This window comes from Acromyrmex echinatior, chromosome 3, assembly GCF_024713525.1.
Source record: "Acromyrmex echinatior isolate Ae372 chromosome 3, ASM2471352v2, whole genome shotgun sequence".
NCBI classification, from domain to species: domain Eukaryota; kingdom Metazoa; phylum Arthropoda; class Insecta; order Hymenoptera; family Formicidae; genus Acromyrmex; species Acromyrmex echinatior.
The window spans coordinates 4,855,588-4,880,725 of record NC_141854.1 but is presented as its reverse complement, the minus strand read 5'-3'; the positions used below and the strand labels follow the sequence as shown (position 1 = coordinate 4,880,725).

The following is a 25,138-nucleotide window of genomic DNA, read 5'->3' as shown; positions in this document are numbered from 1 at the left end:
ATGATCTTTTCCGAATATAAATTCTTTCTTAATAAACGTTTTTCACATTTTAAACTTCTGTTCAATATAAATTATAATTTATTTATTTTTTATTATTTGGTACACATTCTTATATGGAACAATATGAAGAAGTGTACGCGAAATAATAAATCAATTGACACATAGAAAATCTATTACTTAATATTATGTATATGTATTCTGTTTATTAATAATGCGTGTATTCACAAGATTTATTTATTTGATATTGTATTGCATAGTATTTAAATTCCAATTATTTAATTTCAAACAGTTCGCGGTCCATTAAGTCATAACTAGTAATTAATTCAGTTTTATAAATCACATTATTTAGAGTAGTATGAGTATACAGTATTACACAGTAATTAACATAGTGAATTTAAATCATTAAAGTAATAATAACATTTTGGGATATGATAAATCGGTACACGGTCTTCGTATTTGTTTTTTGCAGCGTACAGCTCATTGTGTGAAGTCACAAATCACTACGCTACCACTTACTTATTGATATTCAAGCTAAGATTTGTGTATCATTGTATTAAATACAAGATGCAATCATGATAGATGGTAAAAGAGAATAAAAAGTATAATATCTTACGATTGTTGCAATAAATGATTATTACTTTGCGTAATTCATAATTCATAAGGGTAAAACGAAAACAATAACTCTTTATCGAAGTGTATATTTCATGCGATTTATTATTTTGATGTAGAAATGGCGAACAGATGGAGGATCAGTGTTATAACTTATCATTTCATGACATCTAGGCAACAATTATTTTTTTATGAAATGTTTATTGTTATTAGATTCGAATTTCTCTTGTATGGTGCATTAATCTTCTCGTCTGTTAAAATATAATTTGCTTTTTATTTTTCGATTAACAGCACAATGTAATCACCAGATCAAGTGATCAACGATAAATCATGTATCAGACCTTTAATAATCAATAATCAATTCAATGAGCCATTTAATTTATTTTGTGCATTGAATACTTTGCTAGGCAGAACTTAATTCGCATATATTTGAATTGAACCTTTCGCAGCGATAACAAACTGGCATGTGCTCGATATTTATTTTTAAAGGTGAACCGATAATTACACGGTTTTTCGCCGACGGCACTTTCCTTCCCCTGGGTACGAGCTTGACGAGGTGGGAGGGCCTAGTAACCCGAGATTATAAAAACCCAACGACAGGGGAGCTAACTCATCACCATCGATTTAATTAAATAAACGAACCATGCCCGCTTCGTCGCGTCGCATCTTATAGTTTCGGAAGTGCTATTTAAGTAATCAGACTGAAAGATCTTTTTCAAGGCTCATTTGATTGATATCCTAGTTCAAGTTGACAGTCGCACTTCCGATATATCTGATGCAATGAGACGTTATTGAGATATTGTTCGATCAACATCTTACGTCAAGTGCATCGTGACATGAAGTGACACCAGCCGCGTAATATTTGTGAATTCATAATATTCGTGATGTGCTTGTTCGCGCGACTTTAGATCTGATTTTTCATTGAAACCATGTTAAAAAAATTTTTTTAAATTCAATTCAAGGGCACTTTAATAAGAAAATTCATACTAAACAATTAATTTTTTTTTTAATTTTGACTATTTTATCAACATTATAGATTTCTGATCTTAGATGTCCTAATAATACAGGAACGTCCTATAGACATCCTGTGGACGTCCTGCCGGCTAAACGAGATGTCCTATTGTAGTCCAAGGACGTCATCAGGATGTCCTGTGGACTATAAAATGATGAGCGCCTCATTATGTCCTACATACATCCGTTGGGCGTTCATTGTGGTATTATCAGGGATTAATTTAGGATATATTCAAGACTATTTTAGATTTCCAGGACTATTTCCAGGATGTATTAAAAGTAAAATAAAATGTCCACATCCACTCACAGAAACTGGTGCCTAAAAAGTATTTTTTCCACTGTTCAAGCGTTGTGAAGAATCAATCGTAAACGTAATCAAACTACTGTAAGAAATAAGCGATAACACGAGAAAAATATCAGGGCTTCGAGTCTCGAATCGAGGCCTAATCTCTCCTTCGAGTTGATAGACTTCCGTCCTCCCACTGAGCCCTAACGCTGATAGCTTCTCTGCCTATTTCTTCTAAATTTCTTACACTACACTCTTAATTTTTAGATGATAAAACTAACTTAATTTATGTATATATAAATGTATTTAATGTTTTATTGTTAGCACATGTTCAAGTTAATATCAAAGAAAAGGATACGAACATTCCATTGAAATATTTAAAACTGATTCTTTTAATTAATGTAAATATTAAGTTGTATATAATTTTGTAATATACATATATACATACTTATTAGATCCCATACAAAACATATAAATATAAATATATATATATATATATATATATATATATCATTTTGTAATACATGTTTAATTTATAGCAACAATAGATTTTCAATAATATGTACAAAAATTGAATATTGCATTTTAAACTTTCAACAATCTATGGATTTCAAAAATGACCAATGCTATATTGAGTATATGATATGTGAAACAGTTAGACGGAAAAAAAGAATATTGAATTGTATTATATATGGAATTTTCCCTATTAGAAACAGTAATATACAATATAAATTAAATAATTAAAACACAATTATTAATAAGATTAATTATAATTAAAGCATTAGTACGAATAAGAAATCATTACTTTTATAAATAAATCAAATATATGTATGTGTTAAATTATTTCTAATCACCCGCAATCAGAACACACTATAATAATTCCTACACAGCACATTTTATCCGAAGGATGTTCAAACGACCTTCTGAGGCTGTCCCACAGGACAAGGACGTCCTGAAGCTATCCCAAGGATGTCCTGAGGGTGTCCCGAAAATAATGCCTTAAGGATAACCTCAGGATATCCAGTGGAAATATGAATGTCCTTAAATTTCCAGAATGTCTTGGGACATATTCAGAATGATCCTGAGGACGTCTTGTGGTGTTAGGATGATGTCGATAGAATTAAATAATTTCAATGGATGATGTCTTCTTTGGCATACATTACATATAATATACTGAAGAGGTTAAATGAATTTATTGTAAGTTATTGACAAATTGATTGAAAACACTCTCTTTAACCAACGGTTTAATCTTCGAATTGATAAAAATTCAATCGATTTTTTGTCCTTCTCTTGTCAACTATATAATTCACTATCTATAGTGTCGTCGTATAAATTGTACCTTAAGTTACCTTAGCATAGTAGTTTAGTGCGTTGACGAGAAGTTGAATCCCATTTCCTGAATTGTCTAGAGTCTCTGACTAAACTATCTAGATTGTTGGGCATTGGCAATGAGTACTTGCTGTCTCATCACGTCTAATCTGATTTGTGATATTGCTTGCGGCATACCACTGTAGTGTCTCACTTGAATCATGATAATTAGTATAGTCGAGTCAATTCAAAATTTTTTTTGTTTGTATTTTAAATTAGGTATTTCAATTTCATATGTATTTAACTCATTTAAATGTGGATTCCTGTTAAATAATGATTAAAATCAGGAATAGAGTATTAAATTGGCATCTATTAATTAGCACGTCTTAATTTGAGTATAGATCTTATTTGAATTTTCATTCGAACAGTGCTAACTTGACTAAAATATTCCAAATTACAATTCGATCGAATCTATCTTCTTGATGGGTGTGCCATAGTGTAATGCAAAAGACTTTTATTAATAATTAGTCAGTACGATTAGTAATTATGCACGAGTATTTTTACAAATGAGTATAGATAAAAGAAATTAGTAGCTAAAAAATTAATTTGACCAATATTTATTTTTAAGTTTCTTATAAGATGTACCAGTTCTTATTTTTAATATTGGGAAATAAACAAGCAAAATTATTAATTTAAAATTTATTATGATTAATGTTTTTTAAAAAGCCATTAGCAATTTTTGTTAATAAAATTTATTAAATAAAAATGTAATTTTTTTTCGCTGTAAAACCAGAATTAAACCTGAGTTTTCTTAAATTAAATTCGGATTCCCGGAAGCAATTTTAAATATTATATGAATTGACTATGTCTATCATACAGTGTTTAAATATGAAAGAGGATTTTCTTTTCAATAAACGTTTTCTCATTAATTCTAAAATTAGTATTTGTCCCTATGAAAAGACAATAATAGTTGGTATAATAGCTTACAATAATTATTTATAAGATTTTTAAAAAATGAAAGAGAAATAAGAAAGACAAAAAACACAGAAAGATAAAACAGAAAAAAGTTAAAAAATCACATGATTTAATAATAAAATTAAAAATACAAAATAAGGCTCTCCAAATAAATTAAACAATAACGTTTGATTGACGTAGAAAGGAAATGCCAATATAAGCTAACACCAGTTCTTTGTGTGTAATGTATATATTAAATATGTGATAGACGTTTCAACCTTAGTATTAGGTTGATACTAAACTCATGAATACATATATTAAATACTAAATCATCACAAGATTTAGTATTATTTTAATGAATAATATAAGTACAAATGAATATATTTTATTTTTCATATATGATTTTTTATTTCTTATAAAAAATCATTTAAAAAAAAATAGATCCTACCAGCTTAGAACGTGTCAAATTAATTCATTTATATTGACTCATTATAGCAAAATATATTTTATTATATGTATTTATAAAATGATTTTTTGTTGATTAATTGCATAAATGTAATTAAAATGTGCGAACATGTTTATTTGTATTTGCACAAATAACAAGCTTCAATACAATAACCATTCATTTTTTAAATATACTTATAATATTTGTAACCACTTTTTAGTAACAATTATTCCATCTATTTTTTAATAGAAGAAATATATATCTTAATGATGGTTACATATTTTAATTATGAAAAAGAGAGAAAAATAAAGAAAAGGTAAAAGAGAAGGAAGCTAATTGTCAATCAGTCAGTATATATTTTTCAACTCTTTTAGCAGATAATCTCGTAAGCAATTATTAGCAAGCATCGATTCCAAATAATGTTTCATTTTTAATACAGTTTAATAAATATTCTAAGAGATACGTACTATCATGTCATTAGTATTTATTTATTTATGATATTCTTGATCATTGCGACAATGATTAGCTGTTGTTGCAAGCATAAACATAATCGAAATCAATGTTACTGTCAACAATTTTTATTCGGTTAAATAAAAATTGTTGACAATAATTAAATAATCTTTCTCATTTCTCATTAAAATGAATGTATAATTATTGTCTCTCTATAATTATGTTCTCTTAACAAAATTATCGATATTAGATTTCAACTTATATTTAACACACTGAATTTTAATACTTCAATTGCTTATCGATTATGCTATAAATGGAATAATGCTTTTTACGGAATCTCAGATACATGTTCAAAACTGGGACACAAGACGTCTTATGATATAATGTCTAAAAGACATCTTAATGACACTTTTAAAATGTCTTAATGTCATTTTTAAGATGTCTCATCTCCCAATTTTGGTCGTAGTCTGGAATATAATAAGAAAAGATTTATTAAAATAATAAAATATATAATTTTACTGGATATTAGGAGTCGGCGCTAGAATCTACATCTATTATGTATAAGAAATTTAATATACCAGATTACACAAAATAAAAATTAGTTTGTATGCTTCGGCTCCGTTTTGAGTCATCAGCACAAAAAAATTTTTAAATTATCACATTCTAACTGATCTGACTGATAACAAGTTTTGAACAATGTTGAATCATGTATCGTAAATCATAGTTTCCAAAATTCTTATTATGCAATTGTCGTTACGATATAGCGAGATTCATCCTCACGTTCATCTTCAACATTAAATGTCAGGTATACCAACACAGTCGCAAGGCTGAGTGAAAGTCTCAAACTATAGAATTTTGATAAAAAAGAATAAATTGCAACATATTTAAAAAATAGATGGAAAAAGAATTTTTCATATAATAACAATGCTCACCTCACCATAACGGCAGCAATCCCACATAATTTAAGACATCGTCAAATAGATTAATAAAGAAAATATTCAACAATCGTCACAAAATTAAAATTAACAAGAAATCAAGAGCTATATTCGTTCAAATTTAGTCAAATAATAACTGTCTCGTATAATGAAACAAAGGAAAAGTACCTACGTATCGGTCAATTCGAAAAACAATAAACAATATTACATTATAACTTATTGAGGATCTCTATGAAGCGTGGTTTAAAGCCTCTGTATCAGTTTGCATATTCCGTCCATTAAATTGACGATTATTTATATGAAACGTTTCACACACTAGTCGTCTGTTTTAAATTTATTTGTTAGATTTACTAAATATAAAATGAAACAAACATAAAAATTAAAATAAAACGAAGATAAAATAGATAAATGTTCAATTGCAAAATATACCCAATTAATTTCAGCTCCAAATCGTAGATAATTATTCCCGTAAAGTCGTTGACGTTGCAAGTCGTCAAGATGCCGATCTAGCAGAAGTTATTAGCAAGATTACCGAAATTCGTGTTCGCTCGAATGCCGAGATAGATCTCAAGAAATTAACTTAGCGGGTTTACCTGTGATAAAACTCTTGTAAGTTAAGAATTATGCTTAGTTAGTGATAAAATCAATGGGACAAGTTCGTGAAATCTACAGAAATAGAAGAAAGCAGAATTAGTACAATAGAGAGAAATACATGATGATAACAGAAAACGTTCATATTGGTATTACTAGATAAATTCATGTAAAAAGAGCTTGCCAAATGAGACATTAAAGTTAATAATAGAGTCAATGTAATCAAAATTATCGAATCTGTGAAGATGGAAGATGTTGAGATTCTATCATCCCCGGAATTAACGGATTCCAGAGAATTTAGGAGGATTTTAGAGGATTTAGAGCTAGGAATGAGAAGAAATTGATTTATCCGATTTACCACGGGTGGAGGTCGCCAGATTGAGAATCAAAATCAAGAATAAAATCAATATAAAAATCACTTTGCCGTATTGGCGGGAGTACAATTAGCACAAGACAGCGAATCGATTTGAATTTGTGGCAGCGGAGAAGAAAGTATTCACAATGGCGGCACCATCAGATTCAGCGAGAGCTGGATGAAGTAGAAATAAAAGATGTAGGAGTTTTACTAGCCGCGAAATTAAATCCGAAGAAGAGATCCGAACAGAGGAACGAGGATACAACATCCATGTTAGTTAGATCACACGATTAGATTCAGCGAACAAAAAGGAAATTGCGGAGTAAAAATTCGATGAAGTTGAATTTATTGTATTACTCGATGATGTTTTTAATAGATAGTAAATTCAACAAAATATTGAAATTTGTAATTATTGCATTTGATAGTTAAAATAAAATGACAGATACAATGTTTCAATTGCACATAAAATACAATTTAGATACATTTTCGATCTAATAATGGAGTTTCAGAATAATCAAAATCGAAACGGATATTATAAGTTCTTCTTTTTTTCGAGCTGCATTAATTGTGCAATATATTCTCTACTAAAAACTCTTTGATTAAAGCCGTTATTATTCATTAACTACAAGTTACACTTCGCGTAATTTGATAAATCGGGAATAAATGTATTACAAGTAACGTAATTTCTTTATTATTCCAGTCTTTATCGTATTCCAATATAGCAATTAACAAACATTACAGACTTTCAAGATTTTTATTCTTATGTAATTTTCATTGACTATAATATTTTCATTGACTATTATAATCCATAAAAATCCTGCTCTTAAAAATAATAGACAGTTTCGCTAGATTAATCGAAACGTATAGTATGTTTTGAAAATGTTTGTTTTCCTAAATTCTTAAAAAAAAAAGGGAATGATTTATAATAGAGAAAAATAGAGAATAATAGAGAAAAACTCTTTATGTTCGCGAATGTGCTAGGATAAGCATTCCGATCGTGGACAGACTGTAATAATGGAATTTCGCGAACAATCAATCGGAAAGCAATTAACGGAGGCGATCGGCGAACTTCCCACCAAATTTCCTGTCGCGTTCATTCGTGAGAAAAACATCTATTGGGTAAACGGAACCGCGTAATTTTGTTGCAACAGTTGCATCGAGTGCAATGTAGGTTCGATGGAGATTCTGTAGATTCGATGGAGGCGCCACTTACATTTTACTTAAGTACGTGATGTAAGTAAAATGTACGAATGTAACTAAAAGCATGAATTATTTTAATATCTCACTGATTTCACATTCTTTAAAATATAATTCTTTAAAAAATAATGTATTACTAAACATAAATAATAATTAAGGAGCATACAGCCACAACGCAAGACTGTGACTGTATGCTTCTTATTATTTATATTTTGTATTATTAAATCACCTCTAAAAGTTTTTAAAAATATTATTTCTCTATTTAAAACAAAAATGCGCAAAAATATAATATGAAAGATAACAAGAAATGTTAACTACGAGATTAACTACATTTTTTTCGTGTCTTGCAGAGAAATTAGAAAAAAATAAACAACCCTCGTAACTTGTTAAAATAAAAAATGACCGTTACTTATAGGTAATTTATTTTGCGTGAATGTTACGCATCGTTTATATCATATTTATATAGATAACGCTCGGTTCGAAATACTTTTGCTATGACACAAAAACCTTTACGTAAGATTAAACTAACGATAAATCATAACTGTCCCCAAAATTCTTTATGATTTATGGATAATTTTACCGTATTTTTCTTTCACAATGCCTTCTCTCCGTATTTCATAAGCCCGACACAAAATATATTTCGCGCAATTCCACGCGAAATGAGATATTACCTTTAATACGAGCACTGTAAACAGTTTGAACTTGAGATTGTCGAGATAAATTTGCAACCAGTGCACAAGCTTTTCACCTCGTAATTTTTCGATGGCGCGATAAATAAATTTTACACGTAATATTATTTCTATAAATAATTTAAAATATCAACAAAAAATTATGACACATTTATTTAGCTTTTATATTTTTTAATGATTAAATAATTAAAAATTTTTTTTTCACCTTGTATGTACATATAAGAATGATTTGGTTTGAAATTTTTGTTCGACTTGAAAACATATTCTTATTTTCTAGTGACATTCATATTGAATTATGATGTGAAAAAAATTATATAAAATTCTTTTTACATCATATGATAAAGTAAATTAGTTTTTTCATATACTTACACTAAAAAAAAATTACGAAATTTGAATAAATAGTTTGTTTAGCTAATACTAATGAATCATTTACTTACAGTAAAAAAATATTTGTTCAATTAAAAAAATTATACTTAATTTAAATATTATTTTTTTAAATCGAATAAATATTTATTTTCTGTGAGCAAATGGTCCCATTAGTACTATCTAAACAAATATTTATTTAAATTTCGTAAATTTTTTTCAGTGTATCATCATGTATAGAAAGGAATGAGGAAATTACGAAAACGGGATAAACACGGTCTATATATTGCTGTAGTATGAGTAGTGAGTAAGCTCTCATTTCTTGCATCCAGTGATAATCCGATATACATTTAGTGGCATTATACACGTGACCATAGAACACGCCGTTTAAGGTAAATGCTATTACATGTTTTAGGTGATTTTGATTAAGAGAAAGAGAGAGAGAGAGAGAGAGAGAGAGAGAGAGAGAATGGAGGAAATGCGAATAGCTAAGGAAAAAATAAGGACATATAGTCAATAATTATTTAATTATAAAAGTTTTTATTCAAACAATATTAGCTTTAAGCTACAATAATTAATATTAATATATTATTAATATAAATTATAATTTAAACAAAAAATAAAATTGATTTGACATCCGCGTGGCGGCAGGTAATTCCAAACGTAAGTTTTATTTTTTTAAATTATGTATAGTTTATGTTGTTTATATTGTTTTTTTTTAATTATAAATTATATTGATGGCATATGAATATTAATAACTGTAATTTAGAACTAAATAATTATTAATAAGAGTATTTTTTGAATAAAGATCTATTAATTAATAAATAATCATCATTATTTAATTTTTTCTTTAAGTGTTTACAATTCCCCCATTCATCCCTATGTCCGATAGAACAGAATATAAATTAAAAAATATATTGAAAATTTTTTTTTCGATTCACGAATTAATGAACAGCTAAAAACTTTGATTGATTGTTATAAAAACTAAAGTGGAAATGTTGGACATATACAAACTAAATTGTTCTGTATTTATTAACTCGAGAATAACAGGGTGTTTTTATATCCCAGCCGGAAGAAGATATAAATTGATCTAAAATGAATATTGTTTTCGTTCTTTTTCAATAACTATTCTTTATGAACCTTTAAATATGCAATTTTATTCGAAAACCCGTAATAAAAAAGTGTTATATTAATATATATTAATTAATCTTCATTATTTTTAAAAATACCATTAATAAACTACTTAATGCGCTCATTTCGTTTAATATTTGTTTGATCTCTATTTTTTTTCAAAAAATTGTAAATAAATCCACATCCATAATATTTCCAAATGCCAATAAATAAAAAAATAATCAATATATAATATATTAATGCTATTGAGACTTCCACGGCTACTTTATACAGAGAAGCTAAGCATTTTGCAAGCTATCTTAGTGTTCAGATCCATTATTAGAATGTCAACATTTCGTGAATATAGCAGTTTACTTTCTACTGTATTAGGCTGCTCCTCTTGATGAAGTAAACTGCAATGTTCGCGTAATATTGGCATTCTAATAATGGATCTAAACGAGATAATCCGCGAAACGCGTAACTTCTATATACAACACGTTGTTAATAATAGTGATTTTAATCGAGGTGTATAAAAGACATCCTAAAGATATCCTTTGCTGTAAAGCTTTTGAGTTGATGTTCCATACAGTCAGACAGAGATAATTGCAAACTAAAAACCTATAAAAACTGTCGAAACATATTTCTGAAACTTTCAAACTTTTGATGGATTTCCAACCTAGTGAAACTGCAATGGTGTTATCAAAAAAAAATATTACCAACAGTTCAGAGATAATAACAATTCGCGCTTGAAGGATACTCCTGGAACAAAGCTCTCTGGGAATCAAGTGAGGGATTCAACAGCAGCGACAGACGGGAGCGTCGCTTTGGAAACAATACGGGCGTCGCATCAAAAAGTTTTGCCGGCGCGGTGCAACGCAAAATTTTATTAGGGAAATCAAAGATGTCGCCCGTCATGAATGCGAATTGCAAAGCCGGGCTAAAGATCGAATCGAGCCACACTCACCAGCACAGCTGTATCCATTTTTATGAAGTATGTAGCCGTCCCTGCAGTCGCACTCGTACATGCCATCGTGGAGTTCGTAACAGAGCTGCTCGCAGGGCGATCCGTGCCCGCATCTTCCTGAAACACGATAGGGAAACGGGGACGTGAGTAAGTTATGCGTACCGAGGGAATTCGAGATGGCGCGAAGTGGCGAACAAAGGGAGAAACATCGGAACAGACGGCGGCGATGAGTTGCAAACGCAACTGTTCGCGCATTCTCCGTTCCCATCCCTAATAGCGTACTTACACAACGCTATCTTTGGACGTACTCCGTAAAATCGATTCATATAAAAATCATAGCGTAGACGTAGTCTTATGTATACCTGCACTTTCGTTTTCAGCGCTACTCACCGATTTTTTAGTACATACTTTATTAGTTTATACTTTCAGTTTTTTTACTGAATCTGTAAGGCCTCTATTCTGTAAAACCTGTTCTAGGGTCGCAAACCGTAAACTGTAAGAAATTATCCAATCAATAGTTAAATATGTTCGACTATAAAAAATAATCGAATATGATTGGTTAATTTCTTACTGCTTACAGCTTGCGATCCTATTATAGAATAGGCTTAACTCTTAACGCCAGTAATGATATCGTTATACATTGTTGTTGCGCAGATTTTATACATGATAAAAAAAGACTTCGCAACAATACATTGACATTATCGAGCATGGAATGGAAAGTTACTTTTTAAAAGAGTAATTATAATTCCTATGTTACTCGTTAACGAGTCAAAAAGCAAATCGTTACCGTTACTGATTCTCAAAACTCATTACGTACCGTTATCGTTACTTTTACGCGCACGCGCGTTACCTTTTTAATATTAAAACAAGATCAGCCAAAAAATTTTGCAATATCTTTTTGTTTAAATATTAATAAAAGCAATAAACAATAATGACACTAAATTAATATGTAAAAACACAACTAAAAAGAAAAATGTTTTTTCGGTTCGAACTTTGTATATAATAATATTTCAAAGTGAATTTATATACATTTTACAAATCACCGATTAAATTTTCGATCTAGGAACAATTCGAGAGGATATTTTTTATAATAAATTTTATAGCACATTATACATGGCATCATTTCCGTTAAACTTAAAGACTGTTATTTATAAAATTTGTTTTTATGTTAATACAACTCTGTGATTGGTTTATGGCATTCTTAAAACATCATAAACCAATCATAGAGTCATATTATAATAGCATCTTAAAACGGTTTTGAAGGAAAAATCATGAATATCGACCAGAGGGCAGAGATTGAGATAGAATACACAAAAAAATGATGTCATAAATAAGTTCAAATTATAAAAAGTAACTGTAAAATTCATTATTGTTACAAAAAAAAGATAATACCCTTATTAATCGGTTATAAAAAAAAATAATTTATAACGATAAACAACGTTACACGTAACGCATTACTTCTATTCGTTAGTTAAGAGTTACAGAATAAGGACCTAACAATATAATGTGCTTTCTACAATAAGCTATTACCCAAGTTTTAAATCTTAAGCTATTAAGTCTTAAGAAATTGATCAATCATAGTTGATTGGTCAATTTTTTATGGCTTAAGACCTAAAGCTTAGATAATGGCTTATTGTAGAAAGCCCATAACTGTAGAAACCAATCATAATAAAGAATCATTGAGCGTCCACTGAGCTGCTTTGTCTGTTGAACGCATTACTCAAATATACTCATATATACATTCTATTTTCTATTGTCATCAAGAAATCAATATTATCAAGAAATAAATATTAAGTTATTTCATATTGTTTATTTCATTTTGAGACTCGTCAGGTTAGTACGGTCCATCCTATATAATAATTATTTACCTTTTGCTTTTTGATAAACGGTTTTTTATAAATTGTGAGGCAAATTTCCGTAAGTTATTGCCCTGAGTAACATTTTAGTCGCTGTGTTTCATATAGATATATTTTTTTATCGACATATCACAATAATACCGAGGCGTAAAGAGAAGTTGTATGAAATTTACGATGAGAAAAAGATATTATATTGCACAGGCAACTAAATGTCATCAAGCCAACTGCAGCATAAAACTGTTTCCTCCGTTGCGATTTTATTTTGTTATTTAATCTAACGTCATAACAACAAATTTACAAAAAATAAAGTTAAATCGTGAAAGGTGTACAAAACTCAGGTTAACAGCATAATAATTAATTTTTCATTCTGCTGTAAAACATTAAACCTTGTATATGACGAAAGAATTTTTTTTTTAATAATGATGATGAATATATAAACATAATGTACAATATAATTGAAATATCGACGGTAATAACAAATTTAACTTATTTAGTGTAATTGTGTGTTGCAAAATCTAGTATTTTAGCAATATTTTTATATAATTGTTTCTCTCTTTTTTTTTCTCATTTTATTCATATTTAATATATTCATAAATATATGAGCAGTTATTAAACTACATTTATTTAGCAAGTCATATGTAAAACAATTCAGTAATTAACATTCGTTCAGTGCAACCGCCCAATACGATTAAAAATTTCAGTGCTGACGTTTTATGTCATGTAACTGTCGTTGCAACGTTAAAATTTATTGCAAACGTTTTACAACTAGCAATAAATTAATCAGTTTCAGTGTTGCAATGCATGCTGCAATGCATCCTTTTTATACACAAACCAAAAACTACACATAATACAATGCGATAATATCGAAAAAATAAGATAAGAAAAAATGTATATCGTATGCATGTTATATTAAAAATATACACGATTCATAAACTTATCTAAGTGACAACTATTTAATAAAAAACAGATATTTCATTTGATCTATTTAGCAACAAAAATCAGTTTATTTATAAATTGAAATAACAGAATATGAAAATTGTAAGTTAATTATTTCATTCTGACATTTATGATTTATTTCTTTAACAGTTATATAATTATTTTTTTTACTTAATTATTTTAAATATTGTCTAGTGAAAATATTCGTATTTTACAAATCAATAAAGGATATGTTACTGTGTCGTATTACCAATTCCGCTGCTGCGCATCGTATCAGTACGTGTTAAATTATTTCACCATAAAATATACGAATTTCGGAATTTTGTATTTTAATTTGAAGTAATGGATCCGTAAGAATTATACCATACATACAACAAATTTCAGTAGTTAAAAACTCAAATTAATGAAATTATAAATAAATATAACGTTTCACAGATCCAATAAGAACATATTTTAGCAGATTGAATAGTGTACGTGATATCTGCATATAAGGAATTAAAAGATAAAATTAATTGTTAGATGTTTTTTATTTGAACTGTACGAATCAATAACTACGATAGCATTGATCAATTTTAATCGTCTTATAGTTGAAAAACTTGCCTTCGACATATATTATTAATCAAAATGTTTTATTTGAATAATCTTCGAAATAAGATCTTCGAAATATTGAATACGGTAATTATGAAACATCTTTTTTTAACCTTTTTTAGCTTTTTTTAGTCCCTTGAACGATTCTGTTTGAGGTTACCTCCTTTTATTTTATAAATTGCGCATTCAATTTTTATAAAACTTGATTATTGGGTAATTAATAATGCTTTATTCAAATCTGAGATCAAAAATAAAAAATTCAAAATGATAGATTCAATATGGCAGAATTATTTTTAAATCATTTGATTGCTATAATTCGGTTTTAGAAAGTTTTTAATTGCAAAATAACATTAAGATTTCCTTTATTTGAAATTTATCAGTGATATGCAAACGATTGGCACTGATTTTTAAATTGACTTTCAAATTCTGATTATGAACCCTATTAAACTAGATATTCCTTCATAGAAGTTACTATCCTTTTGAAATTCGATATTTTCAGACAAAATTCAAACTCAGAAATACCAAGAAAATTAAATTTGAGTTTCACGATAATCATATTATTTTTCTTTAATTTAAATTTTGAAATTCTAAAATCAAAATTAAATTCAGCAATCCCCCGAAAACTTTTAAGAAGCAAGATCTTCTATAAGTTACTATTTTGTTAAAAAGATTTGATCTTCAAAGGGTTATTTGTTTTATTATTACTTATAAAATAATATCTTTAATAATTGTAAATAAATTATATGTACAAAAGAATAATACGATGGATAATAATAATAAGAATAACAAAACAATTATAGCAATTCACTTTAATGTTTAAAACTAATAATTTAATTTGTTAAAAAAATAACAATCATGATCATATTCACGTGCGCGTATAATATTTAAAAGTAATTACTAAATCGTAATATGCAATTGTGAAAAGAACTGCAGATGAACGATTTAGCAACGATTTAGTTTTACGTCAATATTACATATTCGTAATAATGATATATTTCTCGATGTTTCCATAGAATAGCGACATATTGCGAAATGTTTTAACATAAAGTGCGATTGGATGGGAACAGAGCTGGAGCAATAAAAATTCAATAAAAAAGTGCATTACTTTGAATGCAGTAAAATTTTAGAACAATTTTATTTCAACCGAGCTCATCTTTTGGGCCGGCATTACGAATGAAAATAAAGCGCATTCAATTTGTATGCGGACTTTTCAATTTGCACATATGCATACTTAATGCGTATATTTCACACTTAATTATAGTTTAACGAAAGTGCTTACTAAGTGGACCTCATATAAAGCCAGCCGACCGCACAACGATACATACAATTAAAATATTTCTATGTTATCGTTCCATTTATGAAAACTTTTTAATCAACCAGGTTATATTTCTAATTTTTAATTTTAATGAATATATTTCAAGTTTTTTTCAGCCAACATGTTTTTGCCATTTTTGCCATTTAATAAATAGAAAGTTATGTGCTTTAAGTGAGTACAACCATATAAATTTTTATTTCCGATATATTTTTTTCTGTAAAATGATTAACAAATCAGAGTTACTATTAATCCACGCATGAAATTTAATACAAATACAATCTAATAATCAATAGGCAATAGCGACTCTTTTACACAGAGTGATTTGCTTCTCCTATGTCAAATATTTTCTTCTTAATATTAAATATTAAATCGTGCATAAACTTTTCATATACTTTAAAGCATTATAAAACGAGTAGAGTAAATATTTTATATCGATCTTATATTCAAAGCCTGTGAAAGTAACTTTAAATTTTTTTAATAGCTTCTTATATGTTTACCATGTTGAGATAGGAGCCCTAATTGAATAGCAAACAAGTGTATTTATCGTATGCTTGTACACTGATGTTATACTAGAGTTTATACATATACAGAATCTCTCATTTACATAATGGATGAATTACGTACAGCTAGGATCTCATGGATGTCTCGAATGTAGTAATCAAATACAGTACCTGTTTACATTACGTTCCACGATGACAAAAAAAAAACGAATGTAAAAGCGGAATTGGCAAAATTAGGCGTTTGCCTAACAATCTCTGCTAACGATTAATAAAACATAATGCAAATAGGAATAATACTGAAAGAAACGAGATTCACTGTTTAATGTGCAACAACGCATACATGCCGAACCTGAATCGCGCTGCGTTCTGCGATGAATCACGCAGATCGTTGCACCTCGATGCACTACGTTCTTCCATAGTTTCCCCCTTCCGTAGACACAGAACATTGAAAATTCCAATATCCGGTTCGGTTGTGTGTACTCTTTACGAAAAACTGGCCGTATGGGAAAAACCAGCATTATTTTCATGGCGATACGCTGCCTGGAAATATAGATATATTGTATATCGCGTTACACTCGACTTGTCGAGTTGCATCGGCCGCGTAATAAAATCGATGTCGCGCGATGTTCCGTAGAACGCGATAAAATTTTCATCGATCGTTTAAATATCCATGTGTTATGATTGGTTAGCTTCAAAACTCTCATAAATATTTATAATACTGTTAGAGGAGCCCCCTATTATGAGATAGGCGTCTAATATGAGATAGCGGCGTTTTCGCTAAACTAATTTAATCGAAAATTCATTATTAGATCATGCCTGTAGTCGTTGCAAAAAAAAGATTTTAGAATTTGGATGACTTCAAGTTGAGATAAGCTTTTAAACTATGTTTATTATTTAATAAATAAATATTTGGCAATAAATTCTTCATGTGGTGATAGAGTAAGATCATATTAATAGAAAAATACGTGACATGTTGAATTGCTTAATTACAGAAGTTAGATTTGATGATCATAAAACTGTAAGGCGTGGAAATTGTAATATGAGCTACCCAGGGTATTTCTAATATGAAATAACCTATCCTCCTATGTTATAATGAAAATCGTTGCTGAAATATATAAATGTTATTGTACAATAATAAAAAGGACAATTGAAATAAACATCAAGTGCCTGTTTCTGCGATCCTTGGTTCCAATTACCTAAAAACGTATCAGCTAGGTACAATGCATCGTATACTCATTTTGCACATGCACTATGTTTATTTGTATTTTAGAAACATTAAATAAAATTTTTTAATTGCAATACTAATGTACTTTGCGTTTTATTATCGATTTCTCGGGACATCTCATACTAGGAACACAATTTTTTGACATTATGATTTGCTCACTTTTTACATTTCTTTAATTTATAAAAAAAGTAAAATTTGAATTAAATTTTGCATGACATTATCTTAAAGCTTATTAAATTTCCTTCAAAATGACCTATTATTTTTGTAAATTCTGCCCATTAATTTCTAGCATTTATCCAAAATAAACTCAGTATCTCATAATAGGAAATTTCCTCTATTTATATTAGATATAACTGACCTTTCATAATTCGATCATGAGATCTTATAACAAATGCATTTTTTGTATAACATGATTCCTAATTTCTATCTCTATTTCTGTCTTTTTTTTTCTCGTTTTAATAATTTTCTATTGCGCAATATTCTCTTGTGAAAAATTATTATACATCTAAAGGGCACTTCAGCTTCACTTTTGTCGGAGGAGCAATGAGTTTAGACTGGAGATATTGATATCTGGTTACATGGATACATCGTGCATCCAGGTAATTACTCGACTTTCGGGGAATGCTCAAGTTCTCATTACCCGAATACATTTTCACATGAAACATGGAAAGCATACACGATATGTGGATAAATAAACACATATGCATGTTGACATATAAAGGAAACAGATGGAAATACAGTTGCAGATAATTCGCAATCCGATAAAATTAAGTAACGGATAATGACATATGAGAACAAATACAGATATAAAATAGAATATTCCATATTTTATAACAAGTCACCATATATAGACTGCTTTACTCTTTTATTATTATGTTTAACAGATTTTTTAAATTTTGACATCCATAAAATTAACATTTTAAACATTTCGAAATTAATTGTATAAAGAATATTTTTCTATCCTTAATCTGTTTATGTTTACGTAATAATATATCAAAATTATAAAGCGATTTCTAATTTATCTACCTATCGGAAACTCGAATATCAGGATAAAATGAACCGTTTAGTTTGGGTCCTCTCCCTAAAACAGAATTCATGTTAGTATTTGCTAGTGTTCGCATCCCCTTACGAAGGCGAGGGCGAATGAACCGATTGCATGGCACATGTGCACCCTGATATATGCAGGCTATGATTCTACTGCGCGCCATACATACGAAGCTACGCAAACTATGCTATATGGCCTTAAGTACAATGTGGATCTTGGTTTGATTCGAGGCAACGCGACACGACACGATGCCGACACAACGCGACGCAACGCAAAGCGGCATTGTTACATTGCCTGCAAAATGCCATGACATGTATAATCGTCTGTATGCTGCCATATTCTAACACTTGTAGACAGATATAATCGATAACGTATATTCTATATAAATATATAACAATATAACTGCCATAAAACCGTTATTAAATAGGCAGCTGTCAAGAGAATATATTGTGTCCAAATATTTACACTGAAAAAAAATTCTTAATTTTAGTAAAAACATTTACTAAAATTAAATTTGCTTGATTTAAATACATATAATGATTAAATTATAAAACTTTATCTCTTAATTATAGCAAATTAACTTAATTATAGCAAAAACATCAAAGTCAGAAAACGACTTCTTATTAATTTAGTTGAATCTAATTCGGATTTAATATATTATAGTATAATATTTATTAAAATCTAGTACATGAATCTTTAAAATATTACCAGGATTTTTTAATTTTAAAAGTAATATTTTAATAAATATTTGTTTAAGTTCTCTTCCAAAGTTATGACAATAATAAATAAGTTATTTATGAAATAAATATCTTTTAAAAATAATTTATTATATTTAATGAAACGTATATGTAATTTAAAATTAATATATTCAACAAAAACAAAAAAACTTTTTATTTGTAATAAAAAAAAATTTGTAATAATTCTTTTAATTTCGAAATGTATTTTCCATTTGAAAGGTTCTTTTTTCTAAATTCTTTATCAAAGTCGCTCACTCGTCAGCAATACGCGGCACTGGCACAGGCCGATAGATGGATAGTATTTAGTAGAAAAGCATATACAGGGGAGAATAAAAGGTATAGCATTATAAGATTTTTCACCCGTGTTTTAATGAAAATTAAAATGTTGATGCCTTGAAGTCGAATGCCCAAAACTGCATTCCAAAATGAAAATAAATAAAGTACACTATTTGACAATATAATTTCGTTTTTTTTTTAATTCTGTATAACTTGTCATAATACAGAAAGAGAGAGGGAGAGAGAGAGAGAGAGAGAGAGAGAGAGAGAGAGAGAGAGAGAGAGAGAGAGAATGTAAAATGATATCCAAAATTTAAGTTTACACTTTCTTATTTTTAGATACATTTAAAATTAGCAGTTGTGTGTTGTAAAAAGTAAACACTATAATTTAATATATATTAATTATTTTGTAAAAAATAGTTTTAACAAGTTAAGAATAATTTACTTAATAGAAAAATTATTTATTTAAAATGAATAAATACAATTGGAAAATCATTAATTAATAAAAGAAATAACTAAATTTCCCCATAATAAGTTGAAATTTATTTGTAAAAAGTACTTATAATTAATAAATGATTTCCTTTTTATAAGAAAATAATATTCTTTAAATAAATACATACATTTCTTATTTAAAAAAATGTTTTTACAATACATAATTTACTAAAATTAACTATATAATTAATTTACTGAATTTTTTTTATTTTTTTTAAATATTAGGTGTTGGAATTAATTCGTAGCGTTTTTTAATGAAAGAATGTTATTTATTTCACATGAGCATTAAAAAATACATTAATGAAAGTACTTCCCATCACTTGTAAAACGCTACGAATTAATTCCAACACCTAATATATTGGATCGGAGAAAAAGTTTCTTCGTATTTTTTAATTCAAAACTGTATATACAATATCTTCGTCAAAAATGAAACGAAATTTAAATTTAAAAAAAGGATTTTAAAACTTGAAATCTCTACTTTCGAAAGGTTACTGTATCTTTTGAGTTTCTGTGAGTTTGATAATTTTTACATTTAAAAAAATACGACCTGACAAAAATGGAAAATTTTCTTTTCACTTTGAGTCTCTCCCAATGCCCAAAAAAAATTTACGAAAATGTTCGACTATTTATTGTGAAAACTTGAGCTTTCCCTACAATCACTTTTTTTTAATGTTCCTATTTTTTTTTGTTCCTGAATTAAGTAAAGAAGCATTCTGACTTCGATTACTCATAACTCCGATAAAAATCATCATATCGCAATTTAAAAAACAGATTCTTAAAGCTGAAACTTTGCTCTAGCAAATAATATAATTGTAACGAAAATTTCGCAACAAATGAAAAACTTTTGCAAAAAAAATTTTTTAAATACGAAGGAACTTTTTCCCCGACTTAATATTTTTTTCTCAGTGTAGAAATCGAGACATCCATTCAGTATTATTTTACGCTGATAATCTTATGTTTTTTTCTTACATATATTATATATTTTCTCTTATTTATTCCTATCTTATTAATATTTATCGTTTTACTTTTTACTCTCTTGGATATTATGTGGACCATTGTTTATATCACAAAAATGTTGATTAACCAATATGCGCATGAATATATTAATTAATGATTGAGAATTATGAACAGCTATTAGGAAAAATAAAGAGTCCAATGTTACACAACATTCGTAAAATATTAATAAACAATATCGTCAATCTCTCAGCAAATGAATTATTTAAATTTAGTCAAATGAAATATTTTAAATAATACATTACACGTTAGTCATTTATCTCTTTCCTATTTAATTGTTATACTATACTATTTAATAAAATAACAAGAAAAAGAAAAACATGAATCACAAAACGTAAACTTATTTGGAATAACAATTGGAGTGTTTACTATAACAATGGATTAATTCACAAATTACAAAAAACGGAGAAAATGAACTCTAAAAGTTAAAATAATGGGAAACAGTGAATTAATCCATATTTTTACAAAACCTACTGTTGCAGTAAGTTTTTCAATTATTTGTTGTATACATATTTCTATGTTGTTAATAAGTAACATTTGATTTTTCAAAATATATATCTTTCTTATAATGTAAAAACAGTTGAAGATATATCATGTTTAATTATGTAAACTCAATTTATCTAATGATATAAAAAAGGATGTTGAATTGAAAATTATTGAATCTTTCAATGCAAATTATTCTCAAATGGAGTAATAGAATTGTCTCTGTTAATCAGATAAACTGATTTTCAAAACATAAACAGATAAGATAAGTATGTTGGATGCGCTATATGGTAGATATATTCCATAATTCATATATGTATAGGTAAATGTATTTATCAATCGATAAACATAGAAAGTTAACAAAGGATTTTATTATATCCATTTCTGTATAGAATTATTAAATACTTAATAAGTGAATAAATCCGCACAATATATATTATATTCGCTTAATAGATAATAATTATTAAAATTTGATAACCATTAATAATTAAGATTACAAAATATATATTTTCAAACAGTTTATCAGATGGAATATTTGAAAAACTGTTAAGAAATAAAGATTTATATTATAAATAAAAATATGAATATATATATTGTTTTTATATTCTAAATCGTTTACTTACAAAAGCAATATTATTTTATTTTAAAATTATCTAGATGAACCGACTTATAATTTTATTTTTTATTTAAATAAATTCAAAATAAAATCGTTTTTATCTTATCTAAGATATGTTTACGTATAATTTAATTTATCTTTAGATAACTTTTCATTATCTAAGCGAATACTGAATGCGCGTTGAAATATTACTTGAAAGACAATAGTTTATATATATAAACTTATTTAATATTAATTGACATGACAGATTTAATTGCTTATATTCATATGACGTTTGTGTCCTAGAAATGTCATTGAACGCGAAAGCTATGTAAATTTTAATAAGCTACTATTCGCGGTCATGCAATTTTCCGTCCGACGTAAAGTTTGATTATTCTCTCTAAAGCTTTAATTGCCGTCAGTTGTCAGGAGCAAGAATCGCTTTTTAATCGGCCAATCTTCGAGTTATGAGAAAATTGGCCCACTTATTATCTATCGCTTCCTTATCGCGCGCGCGCGTTCACTCGTGTTTTTAATCGACGTCGGCGTTATCGCGCATTTAAATGCGTCGGCATGACTTTTAATGTCGCGGAAATGAGTTAAACAATAGCACGTACGAAACAGTTTACGCGTAGACAATTGCGTCAGTAACGACGCAGAAAGGGTACGTTAATGTTAATGACTCGTGCACGCTCCCTCTGCGCGTAGGGCCTATTTGCTAATGGGTAGCGAGCGATTAATATCATAGACCTTTGATGCGATGCCCTTTAGGTGCGAGCGAATAGCGGAGCGAGCTTTCTGAGAATAGCGGCTACACGCGGGAAATTATGTACGAATATCCATGTAACATTTATTGTATGGACTTTGTTTAATGACTATGGATGAAAACGCAGCTATAACGTTTTGTGGTGTAAATACACGCTGCTATTAGTTCTGTATTATGCAAGTTGTTAGAGCTACTATATACAATATTGTCCCGTATGTAAATTTAGAATATTAAATAATCTAATATATATGATAAATTTGTATAATAAATATAGACAGTTTTTCTTGAGAACTTATTAGTAGATTTATTTAAATTGTAATTTTTTATTATTTTAAATTTTAAACTTTAATTAAATTGAAGTTTCGAAATATTAAATGTTTGACGGTGATTAAACGATCACAATATATTGTTACAAGAATGCCTTTGCAATAAAGATTTTAATAATTAAATAAGAATTAGTATTAATTATTTTTTTACGATAAAAACTTCTAATTCAATTTTATTAAATAATAAGTATCAAAGTAGACAATAAGCAATAAAAGTTCCTCTTTTAATTCCTTTCTTTTTTAAATCCATGTAACTAATCAAACTAACTAAGACTCCTTGTAAATCAAAGAACTGGAAAGGATTCGGCCAGTAGGAATCAAGCACAGAAGACGTAATAATATACCGCCCAAATAATATACCTATGAAGTGTGAAACTTCTTTATTTACTAAAACGCGTTTACATGTTTCGACTCAATTTTGAGTCTTTCTCAGAGACAACGTAAACTAACTATAGATAACATAAACTAACTATAGATAACTAACTATAGGTAATATAAACTAACTATATATAAAAACTGTAAATAAAAATTATCCTGTCACGGTGAACTCTTCTACATCGAGAATTTAAATGTCGAAATTAAAACCAAAAAAAGTAAAAGGAAAAGGGAAAAGAAGAAAAAAGAAATTTTAAAATATCGTAAAATAGAATATGGAGAGAGAGAGAGAACTAATTTATCAAAGAACTTTAAGATTATAATTAATTATCCAGCAAATATAAGAACGCTCACCATGTTCACAGAGCACCATATCGCAAACATTACTAAAAAAATAGAACCAGCTCCTAATAATGTTGGCCAGTCAGTATCAGACACAGTGAGTCACTTTTTGTTTTTTAGTTAGTAATTTTCCGAGATGAGATTTTACCAAATGGAAAAATGTAACATTAAAGCGTTAATCAATTCCAAGAACAAGGAAGTTGGAAAATAATCGATAAATACGCCAGAAAGACTCATTACTGCGTACGAACGATATTGACTGACTAAACGTGATAACAACTCAAGTCTTTATAGCTTGTCTATGATCGGGAGATAGGCCTTGGGAAGCTCCTCCATATCCGTCTGCATGTTAAGTCCATGCGTTTGTCTCCTAATGAATATCATCTCCGAAATCTCTTCCTGTGGTGAGGCTCCTCGTCCAGTATTGTAATGTTGTCCCAATCGAAATCATGGCCTTCTTGTAACCGATGCTCCATTATGACATTACGAGTAGATGTGTTCCATCAGATGTGATTCTTATGCTCCGTGATTTTTTCTCATCTGTCCCACATAACTTGCATCACAACTTTTACACGAGATCTTATAAATAACATTCGACTTCTTGTTACGCGGTAAAGAGTCCTTATGCTAGTCCTTATTCTAATGAATTCTCGCAATTTATTAATACTATAAAACTAATTAGTACTATAAAATTAAACCCTCATACGCTCGCTATTTAATCTACTAAACTTCTCAGTAATACCACGAATGAAAGAAACAGTGAACCACGAAGGCTGCACTACTTCAACCCTATTATCATTAATAACATTCTTCTTATTACTAGCCATAATTTTCTTCAAACAATTGTTAATGTTTTCAAATATAAAGTTCAATGGATAATCGTTCTCTAACAACACTGTAATAATAAAACACAAAATATCAAGGTAAAATTTAAGATTCGAAAGCAAAATTATCCTATCAACTAATCCCGCGATTGTACCTATTTTTTGAGAGACCGGGT

At 28.5% G+C, this 25,138-nt stretch overlaps 1 protein-coding gene across 5 annotated transcripts in view; it reads right to left on the bottom strand.

Annotated features, from left to right (window-relative positions):
• LOC105143007 (EGF like, fibronectin type III and laminin G domains protein pikachurin) overlaps nucleotides 1–25,138 on the bottom strand; it is a 143,567-nt gene that overhangs the window by 109,925 nt on the left and 8,504 nt on the right. For all 5 annotated transcript variants that reach the window (XR_845641.2, XM_011050975.2, XM_011050976.2 and 2 more), the window contains one exon: nucleotides 11,268–11,384. Coding sequence is in view for 4 of the 5 variants with exons in the window: in XM_011050975.2 (XP_011049277.1) it covers nucleotides 11,268–11,384 (117 nt within the window). In the remaining variant the exon portion in view is untranslated. The remainder of the gene's footprint in view (nucleotides 1–11,267; nucleotides 11,385–25,138) is intronic.